General features: G+C 40.3%; 1 protein-coding gene across 2 annotated transcripts in view; it reads right to left on the bottom strand.

Annotated features, from left to right (window-relative positions):
• The window catches only part of ZC3H6 (zinc finger CCCH-type containing 6), a 69,816-nt gene extending 59,081 nt beyond the window's left edge, over positions 1-10,735 (bottom strand). The window contains exon 1 of one of the 2 annotated variants that reach the window (XM_058683296.1): positions 10,274-10,735. In XM_058683296.1, the coding sequence (XP_058539279.1) occupies positions 10,274-10,305 (32 nt within the window). In that variant the 5' untranslated portion in view covers positions 10,306-10,735. The remainder of the gene's footprint in view (positions 1-10,273) is intronic. The other variant, XM_058683297.1, reaches the window with a different exon arrangement.
• Positions 10,736-15,594: the final 4,859 nt, after the last annotated feature.

The raw sequence follows: 15,594 nt of genomic DNA, 5'->3' as shown, positions 1-15,594 counted from the left end.
CACGGACCGCGAGATCCTGAACTGAGCTGAAGTCGGACACTCAACCGACTGAGCCACCCAGGCGCCCCTAGATTTTTTTTTTTTAAGATATGTCAAAATTAGTCTTTGGCCTAGGTATCCAGCTAAAGCATGTTTCTCCATTCTGCCTTGGCCTGCTTCAAGCCATTTCTGGATCCCTGGATATGACATGACTGGAAATTACATGATCCTTAAGTTAGTTACTATTATATCTAATCAGTGCAACAAGGTCATATATATGCCATGTCATCTGGATTTACTATTGTATCTGAATTTTCATTTTCCAAGTTTAGAAGGTATTACAGGTAGAGCTTAAAACAAGAATCTTCTTGTGTGTGTTATATATTGAAATTTTATCAATAAGATGAAGTACAAATGTACATTAATGTAAGAGAAAAATGTGTAATTAATGATTATGAAAACCATTTTATGTACAAAAGAAACTAACAATTTTCAAATAGCCAAGTAGAAAACCTGAGTAATATTATTGATAGGGTAAGTTAGCTATTGATTTTAAGAAGAGTATAACAGAAGTCCCTGGGTGGCTTAGTTGGTTAATCATCAGACTCTTGATCTGGGCTCATGTCATGATCTCACCACGGTTCATGAGTTCAAGTCAGGCTGAGGGCTGGCAGTGTGAAGCCTGATTGGGATTCTCTCTCTCTACCCTCCCCAGCTCGCTTGAGCTCTCAAAGTAAATAACTAAACTTAAGGGAGAAAAAACAACAATTAGACCACTAAAATTTCTAATAATAATTTGAGGGATAATATTTCAGAATTATTTACATATTCCAGAAATTTAATCTATGGTGGGGATATTAACTTTAGTCTGAGCTTTGGTCAAACATTGGTTTTCATACTTGGATATCTGGTATTCCAAAAATATATATATATTTGCTACAATATGTATATACAGCCAAACTATGTAGGTATTTCTTACATAAATGCATTATTCACTTCTATTTTCATTTGCGTACATGAAACATATTTTTTAAGTAGGTTCCTATGTATCCCAAGGATACAGAAAATAAACCAACCCACAAGCTACTTTATGGGCCAAAGAATAGACTTCATGAAAAATTCAAAGCTCAGACACAAGAACCAGTGATCTAACATTTTATTGTCAACTGTCAGTCATCAAAGAAAATTCAAGCAAAAGAGGTATTGGCTCTTCTGATCTCTATGCATTTTCTTTTTTTAAGTTTTATTTATTTTGAGAGAGAGAGAGACAGAGTGTGCATGTGAGTGGGGGAGGGGCAGAGAGAGAGGGGAAGACAGAGAATCCCAAAGCGGGCTCCGGACTGTCAGTACAGAGCCCGACTTGGGGCTCCATCTCATGAACTGTGGTGAGATCATGGCCTGAGCATAGATCAAGAGTCATATGCTTAACCAACTGAACCACCCTGGCACCCCTCAATGCATTTTCAATAAATTGTCTTAAAAGGTTAAAATGCATATACAATAGAAGAATTCTTGTTTACTACAGCTAAAAATGTGCACAGTTACTAAGATTGAACTGATTTCATACTCTTTTAAAAATATGTGAGAAAATTAACATTCTTTATACATTCCATTCTTAATGTTTTAGGATTTAGAAAAACTCTTTGTCATAGAAAATGAATTTATAGTAAAGTAGCCTCAAATTGCCGTGATCAAGTAATATCTAAAAGAAGAAAAAAACAAAACCCAAGCCCTTTTAAGGATCCAATATCCCAATCCAGCATCAGTAAATGCAGTAAGATTTACCACCATTAAGAGGCAGCAAGGCAGAGAGTTCGAAACCGAATGCAGCAAGACATAGACTGGTTCTCGCTCAGCTGCTTCATCACCTTGGACAAGTTATTTACCCTCTTAACCTGTTTCTTAAACTATAAAATGAAGATAATAATATCTGTTCTTTCTATGTGGATCAAATGAATTAAAGCATGTGGATTACAAATAGCAATATATGTAAAATATTAAGTATCGTGAGTTCTAAATCTAGGTTCTTTTTTTCTACCATTTTTTTTTAATGTTTATTCATTTTTGAGAGAGAGAGACAGACAGAGCGTGAATGGGGTAGGGGCAGAGAAAGAGGGAGACACACAATCCAAAGCAAGTTCCAGGCTTTGAACCATCAGCACAGAAACTGATGCAGGGCTCGAACCCACGGACTGCAATGTGAGATAATGACCTGAGCCAAAGTCAGATGCTCAGTCAACTGAACCACCAAGGTGCCCCTTTTCTATCACTTTTATAAATAGATTGTTGTTGATTTTTACATGGTTTTATCCTTTTAATGATAATTAACTTAGGATTCCCTTTAAACACTTCTTGGGACTTGCTTTGGTTACTTGCCATTCAAAAATGTGGGTATGATTTATGAAAGTTGAAGTAATAAAAAAGTTCATTTGGGGGCTCCTGGGTGACTCAGCTGGTTGAGTGTTGGACTTCAGCTCAGGTCATGATCTCACAATTCGTGAGTTCAAACCCCGTGTCAGGCTCTGTGCTGACAGTGCAGAGCCTGCTTGGATCCCCATCTCTCTCTCTCTCTCTCTCTCTCTCTCTCTCTCTGCCCCTCTCCAGCTCACACTCACTTGCTGTCTCAAAAATAAATACTTTTTAAAAAGTTCATTCAAATTAGTAATGTTAAGTCATGAACTCACATTAAAAAAGTAAAGCAAAAGAAAACAAATACAAAATCATTTTACAATAGAGAAACGTTGCTCTTTGCCAAGAGTAGTAATAATCTGCTAAAACTACTTTTGCTAAGGTCATCCAGTAACTACTATCTGGGTTGGTACATGGCATCAGCAGTCAAGTAGTATCTCCCAGGAACCAAACACTTCAAAAAAGATACAATAAATAGGAATGACCTCAGAAAGTTCAACCATAAAATGAAAAGAAGATGAACCAAAACAGAGATGAAGAAGTCAGACACACAGGACCAAGTAAAAGATGACTAAATTTAAGACATTAACATGCAACGAGAAGAAATGTACCTATCAGAAAGGAGGGCTGTTTAACAATAGAAATGTTGAAAAAGGAAAGGTGAAGAGACAAATGTGGCCAGTGCCCATGTAAGCACTGCTCAGGAAAGAGGATATCCTGTAAAGCTGATAGATGCAAGTAACTGCTTGGCAGATATATTATGAACTTTATTACAGCCTGATGCCATTTAAAATTCCAGTCATTTACAATCAACTCCTTCATTCTAATCCCATACTCCTGTTCATTAAGCAACTTTTGATAATTTGGTTTTCCATATAGCAGCCTATATGGAGAGAATACCCTCCCCGGTGAAAACATCTTATCCTCATTTTACATGACTGAATTGGTATTCTGATATACACATACACATTCTCTTGTGATAGAGATGTCTATCCTCAAATAAAAGTGTAAGCTCTACAATCAGATTACTTGAGTTCCCACTGATTTACTCTGTGACCTTGGAAAATTCATCAGTCTCTCTTCATTTGTAAAACGAGGGCTGTTATATAGGGTTATTGTGAAGATTAAATGAAGTAATTCATGGAAAGCACTTAAAACAGAACCTGGCATATAGTAAGCACCATAAAAATGTTAGCCACTGTTGGGGTGCATGACTGGCTCAGTTGGTTAAGTGTCCAACTTTGGCTCAAGTGATGATCTCGTGGTTCGTAAGCTGGAGTCCCGCATCAGGTTCTGTGCTGACAGCTCAGAGCCTGAAGCCTGCTTCAGATTCTGTGTCATCCTCTCTCTGTGTCCCTCCCCTGCTTGTGCTCTCTCTCTCTCAAAAAGAAATAAACTTAAAAAAAAAAGTTTTAAAAATGTTAACCACTGTTACTATTTTTTAGCATGAATTAACATCCCCAAGTCTGATCAGCCCTGAGACTGATCAGTTTCTGAATCTGAGAGATTAAAGCAAGACCACTGGGGGCATCGATGCACAAAATATATTCTGACAGCCCTAGACTGGCCGGAGGCTTGACTTGGTGAATTCAAGGTCACCCATCTCTCTGAGATTTTTTTGGAAGTCAGATCACCTGTCTGTCCAGGTGAAAACTTGACTTCATCGCATAACAAAAGGTCACAAACTCAAATGCATAAGTGGTCAGCAAGTCACTTCATAAGCAGACCTTAGGTGCTGAATATGCAAAGAAAGGATCAGTGAAAAGATTGTGAAGGATGAAGACCACAAGTCTAGTGGCATTCAAGCACAAGTATTGTTAAACATCCTGTCAGGCAAACAACAAGATACTTGGTCTGAAGGCCAGCTGTTTGCAAGCCCTGCAGTACTGTTTCATTCATGTTTTTAAAAGTCCTAATTTAGTATATCCTGTGACCAGTTTTCAACCCTTTCCTTTACCTGCTCTGTGATCACCCCTTCCTTGAAACGTTCTCCTCCCTTGGCTTCCAGAAAACCTGTCTTCACGGTCTACTACACATAGCTGGGTGATCTCAGCATCTAGACTAACATCTTTGTTAAAAACTCTCAGATCTTTACCTCCAGTTCTATCAATGCTAAGAAATATCCCATGAATTTTGCCTTTTGTCTGCCTTCTTACTGTCAATGCTTTCGATTAAGTCCTCGTTACCCAATTTCTAGATTTTTACAGTGGCTTTGATTCATTCCTTTTTTTCATGCTCCACACCCATCAGCAAATCCTATTGGTTCTATCTTCAAACCATATCCCAAATCCAACCATTTTCACCTCCTTGGCCTAAACCATCATCACTTGTCACTTACATTACTTCAAGCAACTTCCTTTTTACCATTCTTTTACTATAGCATCACCTTGCACCTCCTCTGTTCAAATCCTCCAGTGGCTCCCATACCACTCAGAGTGAAATCCAAGTTCCCTAATATGGCCTTCCAAGGCCCTACACAGTCACCCTTGCCCATCCAACTTCATCTCTTCTCTTCCCCTTGCTCATTCTTTTCTCTAGCCACACTGCCCCCTTTTTTCCTTAATTACACTAGGCTCATTCCTAGTTCTAGGCTTTCTCCACCTTCTGTTCCCTTTATCTAGAATGCTTTTCTCCCAGATGTACTGGGCCTGGATTGCTCTTATTCTAGGGCTTTGCTCAAATGCTCCTTTTTCAGTTGAATGTTTCCCTAACATACCCTACTTAAGATGGAAATACCCTTCCCACACCCATAGGATAACCCACCTTCCTTTCTATCAGCATTGATCACATTTGTTTTTCATGTTTATCATCTTTTTCTCCAAAGAAAATGTAAGTTCCATTGGGTAAAGGATTTTTTTCTTTATTGATATCTTTCCCAAGTCCAAAACAATATATACTAAATATTAGCTGCTTAATATTTCATGAAAATCATTGAAAGCTCCCTAACTTGTCTTCCTTCTACTGATATCCCTTTCCATAGTCTGCCTCCTCCTAGCCTCCAGGTATCATGCCAAAAAATGCACCTGAACATTCTCCTGCTTAAAAAACTTGATGAGAGGGGTGCCTGACTGGCTCAGTCAGAAGAACATGTGATTCTTGATCTCGGGGTCTTGAGTTTTGAGCCCCACGTTGGGTAAAGAGATTACTTAAATAAACTACAAAAAAATCAAAAAATTAAAAACTTTGATGAGATCTTTACATCATTCAGGGTCAGATTCCTAATTCACGGAAGCCTTTTCCTCATTCCCCAAAATATGTTGTACATGCTTCACATACTAACACTTTTATCATCTCTAAACCTACTATGCCATTTTACTTCTTCATGCTTTTCATATATTTGTCTCTGGCCAAATTTTTACTCATCCTCCAGACATGATGTCTCCATGAATCCCCCATCTATGCCACTACCGCCTTCAATTTATACCTCTATTATATGACTGGTGCTGCAATTATATATTTACCAGTCTGTTTCTTTTACTAGATTATAAGATCCTAGAGAGCAAATTCAGTGAGATTGTATTCAGATTTGTTTCCTCAGTGCTTAACACTATATACTTGGCACAGAATTCTGCTGAATGGAAATTTAATCAATGAAAATTCAAAAGTAAATGAAACGATTTGTTTATGAAGGGCTAACAAAAGAAAAATGTCTTTCTAAGAGTCAAAGTGGTTTCCAACATCAAACCTGAACATGACGTAGAACTTGAGTTTTTTATATTTGCTAAAGAAAAGCTCACTTTGGTAGTTTTCACAATAGTTAAATGAGTAGATTCAGGAGTAAAAAATAAACTAATGATACAATTTAAGTTTTGCAAGACGAAAAGAGTTCTGAAGATTGGTTGTATAACAATGTGTAGGTCCTTAACACTACTGAACTGTACAATTACAAATAGTTAAGATGTAAATTTTACATGTGTATTTTACCACAATTAAAAATAAAATAAGGCCGCCTGGGTGGCTCAGTCTGAGCAGCCAACTCTTGGGTTTCAGCTCAGGTCATGATCCCAGGGTTGTCGAATTGAGCCCTCCATGTTTAGCAAGGAGCCTGCTTGAGACTCTCTCTCACCCTCTCTCTCTCTGCCCCTCCCCAACTTGCATACAAGCTTGCTCTCTTTCTCTTTAAAAAGAAAAATATATGTGTGTGGGTGTATACATATATATATACACACATACATATATACATATATATAAACATATATATACACACATAAACAAATATATATACATATATATGTAAACATATATATGTATAAAACATTAATTAATAGCCTAGTGAGGGAAGGCATTTGCTCAAGTATACATACTAATTTACAAACCAAATATTGTATAGAACATCAAGTGAACTCTAATGTGAGATAAGGCATCTGCAATTTTTTAAACTAAAATTATTGACTAAAATGGGAAGAGAGATGAGTATCACCTAATTCAACTACCTTATTTCACAAATAAGATAAATAATCATGAAAAACAAAAAATATTAACCAAGTTAGAGGAAAAATGATGATCAAAACTCAGGTTTTACTGCGAATGCAGGGGTTTCTTAGATTTACCACATTACAACCCACAACAACTCAGAAAGTAAAGGCTGGAACTTAGCGCATTGCATCCCTATGCAGACTTAATGAAGAGTGAAAATAATACAAGTAGAAGTTTGCATACCTGTGCGCTATCTAGTCTCCATCTGTGGGATCCCCTAGACAAGGTACTGAATGCTGTAATACTATATGCCTCCTCATGGGATTAATGTGAGAATCAAATGAAAGCCCTATTACAAATGTAAAGTGTAATCATCTTCTACATCCTCATCCCTTCAGATTCTCCAGTGCAGTCTCTTAGTAAGGTTTCAATCATTATGTGCAAGGGAGAGAGAAGAGGGAAATAATATAAACTTGTATAGGGGTGCCTAGGTGGCTCAGTTGATTAACTGTCTGACTCTTGTTTTTGGCTCAGGTCATGATCTCATGGTTTGTGAGAGGGATTCTCTCTCTCTCTCTCCCTCTGCTGCTACCCGGCTTGTGTTCTCTCTCTCTCTCAAAATAAATAATCTTTATATATATTGTACACACACACACACACACACACGTATATATACACACATATATATGTATGCATACATATATACATACACATACATACACACACCGTAATTCTGACTAGTTGGGAGTTTTGTTGTTCTTGTTTTACATGAGGAAGAAAAGTGGGGAGAGGAGGAAAAGAAGGAGGTGAGGAGGTGGGAAGGTTGCTCGTAATGGGCAAAGAATAGCTTCCTCCTAAAGGAAATTATTCTACATATCTCTTAACAATTAAAGACTCTCAGAATCACAAGGTCTTATATTGTTCATGTTAAAATTACCATTTTTCCCAGTGCAGGCCCTGTAAAACTCACTTTTAGAATATTTCAGAAAATTATGTAATACTTAGGTATGTATCTATCTTTCCTACTCCACTGTACATGTGTCCAAAACAGGAACTCACAGTATTTAGCCTTTAAAAGTTGTTTGTGAATTGTTTTAATTGGATTAACACCCTGTGAAATACAAAGCTAGGTGGCTGAAGCTGTGCCAAAGAGAACTAGATGAAAGGGAAGAACTGAATGAAAAGAGGTAAGAATTTTGTCTCACTTTGGATTCTCCCCAACTCCTTCTCCACCTCTTATTGATTTCTCAGATCCTATGCAGAAGTCCTCTACTAACATTCTATATACCCACAAATTTATTTATCGGTATTATTATATTAGTTAACACTAATAAAAATACCATGTTTTCACTCCAGACATGAAAATATTTAAAGAAAAGTACACCAAATGGGTATTTTTTTTTTTAAGGCTGGCAAACAAACCTTGTACAAAATGTTCATCATGTAAATCATGTACAAGAGGAGTGCCAGGGTGGCTCAGTCCGTTAAGCATCCAACTCTTGGTTTTGGCTCAAGTCATGACTTCACAGTTCGTGAGATCAAGCCCTGAATCCCGGCTGCCAGCAAGGAGGCTGCTTGAGATTCTTTCTCTTTCTCTCTCTCTCTCTCTCCCCCCATCTCTTTCTGCCCTTCCCCCAATTGTGCACTCATGCATGTGCGCTCTCAAAATAAATAAATGTTTTTAAAATGCAAGAAAACTACAATTTTTTTAAAAGAAAAAAAGAAGTTGCCTTCTGAGAATTTCCATTCCCATTTAAAATCTTGTTCTGACACAGAGTCCAAGGCGGGAGAAAGGCTCAATCCCACAAACTGAGATCATAACCTGAGCAGAAATCAAGAGTCAGATGCTTAACTGACTGAGCCACCCATACGCCCTGTAATTCATTATTTTAAAATTCCAAAGTCTTTTTAAAGTCTGGCATCAGAGTTCCTTGCTAGGAAAATTATTTCAATATCTGAATTTGGTGACATGGTTTCTTCATTACATAGAATACATAATTCTACATATTGAAGCTGCTTTGTGAACAGAGAACGTATTTCCTTCTTCCATACAAAATTATGAACTTTAGCTGCATTAGCAAAACCCAGTCATTGGTTTGTCCACAAATATTCAGAGTGGGAAATTTCTCAAAATATTAGTTAACCCATTCCAAGAATTATGTCATTTTAATGACAAGATAATGTAAAATAATCATGAAAATATGTCAAGTGCAAGCCTAAATAGCCATAATTTTTAGGAGTGGTTTTTTTTTTTTTTTACTTTCCAAAAATTATTGCATGTTTAATTGACTTGCTTGGTGATCTACTTGTATTATTACCATATGAGAGTTGTTGAAATATCTTTATCACTCTCAAGGTTGCCAAATATTTAGATATTTCGAATTTCAATGATGTTTGTTATTTCTGCTTGTGGGTTGTTTTTGTTTTTTTTTAAACTGTTTGGAATGCTTTACCAAAAGCATATCACATTACTCCACAGGTAAAATTTAAGCAATTTGTACGGTTTAGACTAGAGTACAACGTATACTTTTGATTACTTCTATTCCCTAAGGAGTCACTGCAGAGTTCCATATTTTTAAATATTCTAAGTAAGAATTAGATTCAACAGATTTCATTCCAGTAATTTTAACGAACTAAAGCCCTCCTTTTTTTTAATGATTAAGATAGATATCAATGTAAAATAAAAACCTAACCCAAAGTTAAATATGCTATTTGCGCTACTAAAATATGTAAATACGCCCAAAACACTAAAAGAACCAAAACTGTTCAAGGCCTAGCAAAAATATCAGAATCTCAGTTAAATGTTCAAATTATACACAGTATTTAGAAAATGCAGCTAGATGGGATAATCCGCGGGGTTTTCACTTTAGAAGAAAACTGTGCTACACTAAGCTTTGCAAAACCTAACATTTTTAACTTGAAACTTACTATTTCAAATTCCAAGGGGGTAAGACTATAAACACATGGCCTTTGGGGGTTTAAGTTTTTCCTTAAAAAAAAAAAACCAAAAACACCAAGTTTATTTTTAGGAGTGTGCTAGGGTAGTAGTCAAACAGAACACCGGCTATTACAAATTCCTGGCTCGTCCCATCAGGAAGTGAACGGCGGACCCTGGGCTGGGAGAGGCTTCATTTCAGCCCAGGCTGGACCGCAGCACCGAGCCCGCACGCGGGAGGCGCCGGGCGCAGACCGAACGGCAGACGGAGCCGCCCGGGGGCGGGGGGCTCGCACGTGCGGGCCGGGGGCGGGGCCGGCCGGAAAGGACCCCGGCGCGGGGAGGCGGGCGCGGCCGGGCCGACCTCCCCCGCGGCCGCCAGCCTGGGCTTTACATAAGGGCGCACGTCATGGAACTGATGGAGCCACACAGAGACGTCTAAGTCATGCAGGAGGCGCGCGGCCCCGGCCCGCTCCCGCCGCCCCAGACCCCTCCTCTCATCCGACAGAAAGACAGACAAGAAGGGTTCCCGACCTGTCGTGCCCTGCATGTTCAGAGTCTGTCATGTTTGGTCAAGAACGGGGCGGGGCTGGAGGACAGGTCTGCGAGGCCGGCGGCGGCGGGGCGCGGGGAGGACCCCTGCGCCGCCTGCGGGTACCTGCTCCCGGCCGCCGCCGAGAGGTGACGAAGTGGTAAAAACTCACGGTTACTAGTGAGCGACACAGACACAGACTTTCCAGTCTATTAACAACCACGCCAGAGAGATGGGACTCTAACTGCAAACACTGGGCAACGGCCCCGCGCTGCCGGCGCTGCCGCTTTAGTCTCTATTCGCCGCCGGTGGCTGAGGCTTGGGAGCGGGCGGGCGGGCGGCGTGCAGCGACGCGGGGATTTGGACACTGGCCGTAACGGTGATTTCTCCTCACCAACATGGCGGCACCCGAGACAGGCGGCTCGATAAAATGGCGCCTGCCGCAACACCTAGCCCGGGACTAAAGGGCAGGAGAGATTCCTCCGCGTGCAGCGGCCCTTGCTCGGCCCGCCGGGGCCGAACGTGTTGCCCATTGGAGGAGGCATTCCGTCAATCACCTCCAGGGGCGGGTTCCCATCCTTCTCAGTGAACGGCGGAGGCGGCAGCTAGCTGGAGGGGCCGGGCGGCGCCTGGAGTAGTACTGGGCGGGGTAGGAGGCCCGTCGGGCCTTCTTCGGGCCCTCCGGGCCCGTCTTGTGAAAGCCCGAGGGGAAACGGGCGGAAGTCTGGTTCAAGACGCCCCCTAACAAACGGACCCTCAAAGCCCTTCTGCGGCGTGGTCGGGTGGGGTGATAAAGCTCTCGCGGGTAGAGTGAAAAAAAAAAAAATCACTTCGGTCGCTTAAATAATGGGGAAATGTACATTCTCTTACAAAGTAGCACCTATCTTTTTGTAATGTTTAGTGCTTGGGAATGCGCTTTGAGAAAAATGGGTTGACATGTGACTTTTTCTGATAGTTAATACTAAATTTACCTACCTGATTATTAGTTAATAAAAGAAAACAAAACTAAATCAGATTTAAGTTATATAGTAAAAACATTAACATTCCATCTGGAAATACACACGAATATTTTATATATATATATATGTATATATTAACTAGGGGTGCCTGGGTGGCTTAGTCGGCCGAGCCTCGGACTTTGGCTCCGGTCATGATCTTGCTGTCCGTGCGTTCGAGCCCCATGCCGGGGCTCTGTGCTGACAGCTCGGAGGAGGTTTCAGATTATATGTCTCCCTCTCTCTCTCTCTCTCTCTCTCTCTGCCCCTCCCCCGCTCATGCTCTCTCTCTAACTCTCTGTCAATAATAAACACACACAAAAACTAGCCGTCACATGTTTTTATACTTATGAACAGTGTGACCCTTGGAAATATTTTTATTTTTAAAAATGTTTTTATTTATTTTTGAGACAGAGACCGGATGAGCAGGGGAGGGGCAGAGAGAGAGGGAGACACAGAATCCGAAGCAGGCTCCAGGCTCTGAGCTGTCAGTACAGAGCCCTACGAAGGGCTCGAACTCACAGACTGGGGTCATGACCTGAGCTGAAGTCGGATGCTTAACCCACTGAGCCACCCAGGCACCCCTGGAAATAATTTTTTAATGATAACTCAATGTTTTGGCCTATTCAGTAAATTATTTAGTTCCGAAGGAAAGTTCCTTGTTTTGTAATGAAATGACGGACTTAATGGTAAACCTCTCAGATATATGACTTTGTGGTATAAATGCATCTGGCTAATGCGTAAATGCAGTGCATTCGGAAGCAATCGCAATTAGTAGGTTAAATTTTAAAACGAAAAAAAATTGGATATGTACATTGAAAAAGGAAAAAAATAGCACTTTTTTTTTTTTTTTAAGTTGAATGTAGCCATTGATAAGACCTGCACACTGATAGATAATTCTGCGGGCATCCACCACATTTCGGCATAATACATTACTAGTAAACATTCAAAAAGTAGATCTATTTTGTCGGGAGTAACAATTAGCATTCGGAGTTAGATTAGAATCTCAGGACCTTATTTATTGTAAACTATTTTACTTAGGTCTTATGGTAGCTAATTTGGATAGCCCACTTCTCATTTTCCCTTTATTTTTTTAAAAATAGCTTTTTTGATATTAAAACATATGCCTGAAAATTTACCCACTTTAAGTGTACACTTATATGACTTAGTAAATTTACCGAATTATGCAGCTATCACCAACATTCAGTTTCAGAACATTCCCTTCCCCCAAGTGCCTATTTACAATTAATCCTGTCTTGCCACACCGGTGCCAGGCAACTGATAATCTACTTTCTGTCTCTAAAGATTTGCCTTTTTGGACATTTCACGTAAATTGAATTATACATTATTTCATTGTCCCTTTAAAACACCCAGTCACCCCTGCACAATCTGGAGCTCAGCTCTTTCTCTGAATAAAAACTGAATAAAAATATTGCTACTTTAATGCCTGGCTTTGTTTATCTTTCACAATCATCCCCACCCCTAATGCACACAAAAATTGTAACAACTATAAAGGTGCCAACAGGGGAAGGAGTGCTACTGGCATCTAGTGGGGAGAGGCCAGGGATGCTGCTAAACATCCTATTATGCACAGAACTGTCTCCCACAATTACTCAAACCAAAATGTCAAAATGTTGAGGTTGAAAAACTCTGCTGACCAGTAGAACCCAAAGTTTCAGCGATTAGAAGCAAAAATTAAAAAAAAAAACAAAACAACAACAACAACAACAACAACAAAAACACAAAAATTTTACTAGGATGTCAGAGAGATGATAAAGGAAGGGTCCACTCCCATTTCCATGGTTTGACTCCCAGACCCACGAATCCTGACTATGGGAGAAATAGCACCATATTATTGATTGCTGATTTATAGCATATGTCCACAAAACATACTTTGCATCTAGCTGGTACTGAAACTGGTCCTCAAGAGGCCATTCCAACATCTTATTAGGTCAGTTGCTTTTTTGTGTGTGTGGTAAAATATATGATATAAAATTTGCTGTTTTAACCATTTTGAAGTGACAGTTCAGTGGCATTAACTACATACTGCTGTGCAGCTATCACTGTCTGCTTCTAAACTTTTTCATCACCCCTAACAGAAACTGTAACCATCAAGCAATGACTCCCATTTCCCCCCTCTCCCAGCACCGAAAGTCTCTAATCTATTATTTGTCTCTGTGATTTGCCCATTCTAGATACCTCATATAAGTGTAAACATAGTAATGTATGCCTTTAAAAAAAATTTTTTTTTACATTTATTTATTTTTGATAGAGTGAGACAACGCATGAGTGGGGGAGGGGCAGAGAGAGAGTGAGACACAGAATCCGAAGCAGGTTCCAGACTCCGAGCTGTTAGCACAGAGCCCGACATGGGGCTCGAACCCACGAACTGTGAGATCGTGACCTGAGCAGAAGTTGGACACTTAATCCACTGAACCACCCAGGTGCCCCAGTAATTTATGCTCTTGAGGCAGACTTACTTCACTTAGCATACTGTTTTCAGGGTTCATCATTTGTAGCATGTGTCTGAATTTTATTCCTTTGTATGGCTGAATAATATTGATTTATCCATTCCTTAGGGTTGTTTCCACTTATTCGCTCTTGTGAATAATGCTGCAATGAATATGAGTATGCAAATATCTGTTTGAGTCCCGGTTTTCAATTCTTTGGTGTATATACCTAGGAGTAGAATATGATAATTCTATGTTTAAGCCAGCTGCTTTATAATGATAGGGACATCACTTATCTATTGCTGCATAGCAAATTTTTCCAAAACTTTGTGGGTTTAAAACATAAATGAGACAGGGACCTTGGGAACAAAACCCTATGCACCCGGAACTCTCCCCCATGGCTGTTAACACTTCTCTTGCAGAGCAGCCCGTGAGCTGTTACTGCTTTTTCTTGCAAAGCCCCAGCCAAGGAACAAGACTAGACCAGGTTCACTCTAGTCTGATATAAGATGGGCAGCAAATTTATTTTCACTGACTTTTCCCCTCATTATAATGCTAAAAAATGCACCCAGAAGTGGAGACAACACCCAGAACATATGTATGAAGAAGCATGTTTTGTCAACTGGGCCTGTGCCCCAAATTTCCTGGAATTCCTCACCCCTAAATGCTTAAACATCCCTCCTTTCCCACCTCAGTCCCTTTAAAAGTTCCCTTGAGGGGCACCTGGATGGCTCAGTTGGTTAAGTGTCCAACTTCGGCTCAGGTCGTGATCTCACGGTTTGTGAGTTCGAGCCCCACATCAGGCTGTGTACTGACAGCTCGGAGCCTGGAGCCTGCTTTGGATTCTGTGTCTCATTCTCTCTCTGCCCCTTCCCCACTTGTGCTCTGTCTCTCAAAAATAAATACATGTAGGGAAAAAAAAGTTCCCTTGACCATTGTTCAGAGAGCCAGTTTGACACCTTTGTCACTACCTGTCTCTCTCCAGCTGTAGCTATTGCCCCCATAATAAAGCCTTGCCTGTGCTTTTAAATTTTGGGTCCAGCCTCATTTCTACTATGGCTGGGTCCAAAGACCTGAGTCCAGTAACATAATTATTTATCTTCTTATATTTTCTGTGGGTCAGGAATCCAGGAGCTCCTTAGCTGGGGTGGTTCTGTTCCAGATTCTCCTGAGGCTGGAGTCACGTTGGCAGATCAGCTCCAAGATGGCCACTCATATGGCTGGCTTTTCACAGGCTGCATGAGTACTTTATGAAATGGTGACGGACTTTCCTTCAGGTAGGTAATTCAAGAGCCTAAGGCAGAAAGAGTGATGCTTTTCACCACCTGGCCTCGGAAGTCAGGCACCATCTAACAGTGTTACTTATTAGGAGTCACTAAACCTAGTCCACATTTAAGAGAGGGGAATAGGCTCCACCTTTTGAAGGGAGAAGTGTTATAAAGAATTTGTGAAACTACAGGGGAAAATAAGATGTCTGGCTTCAAAGAACTTTCCTTTGTATGGGAAGCGGACTCTGATTCACGCTAGGAATCAGTCTCTCACTAATAGGAGTGAGTCATGCTCGAGGTCATTAGCTAACCTACAGATTGAGCCTTCCTTTCATTATTCCCACAATCGCCACTCTTCCCCCGGCGTTGTAGTAAGCAAAACTGAACAATTCCGTTTCCCATATATATGCTCTATTTTCCTGCCTTGACACAATTCTCTCCACCTTGGGATGCCCACTTACCCCTAATGAAAGTGAAAGAAAGAATCCCAAGGACTCAGTTTAAAAATTCTAGTAAACATTTTGGATAACAGATCAAAAAGGGAACGGAAAAAGATTATACCTAAACTGGCGCGTGCGCAGAACCGCGAATGAGCAGGAGACAGCGGGCT

This window comes from Neofelis nebulosa, chromosome 9, assembly GCF_028018385.1.
Source record: "Neofelis nebulosa isolate mNeoNeb1 chromosome 9, mNeoNeb1.pri, whole genome shotgun sequence".
NCBI lineage: Eukaryota > Metazoa > Chordata > Mammalia > Carnivora > Felidae > Neofelis > Neofelis nebulosa.
This window is presented reverse-complemented; position numbering and strand designations above follow the sequence as displayed.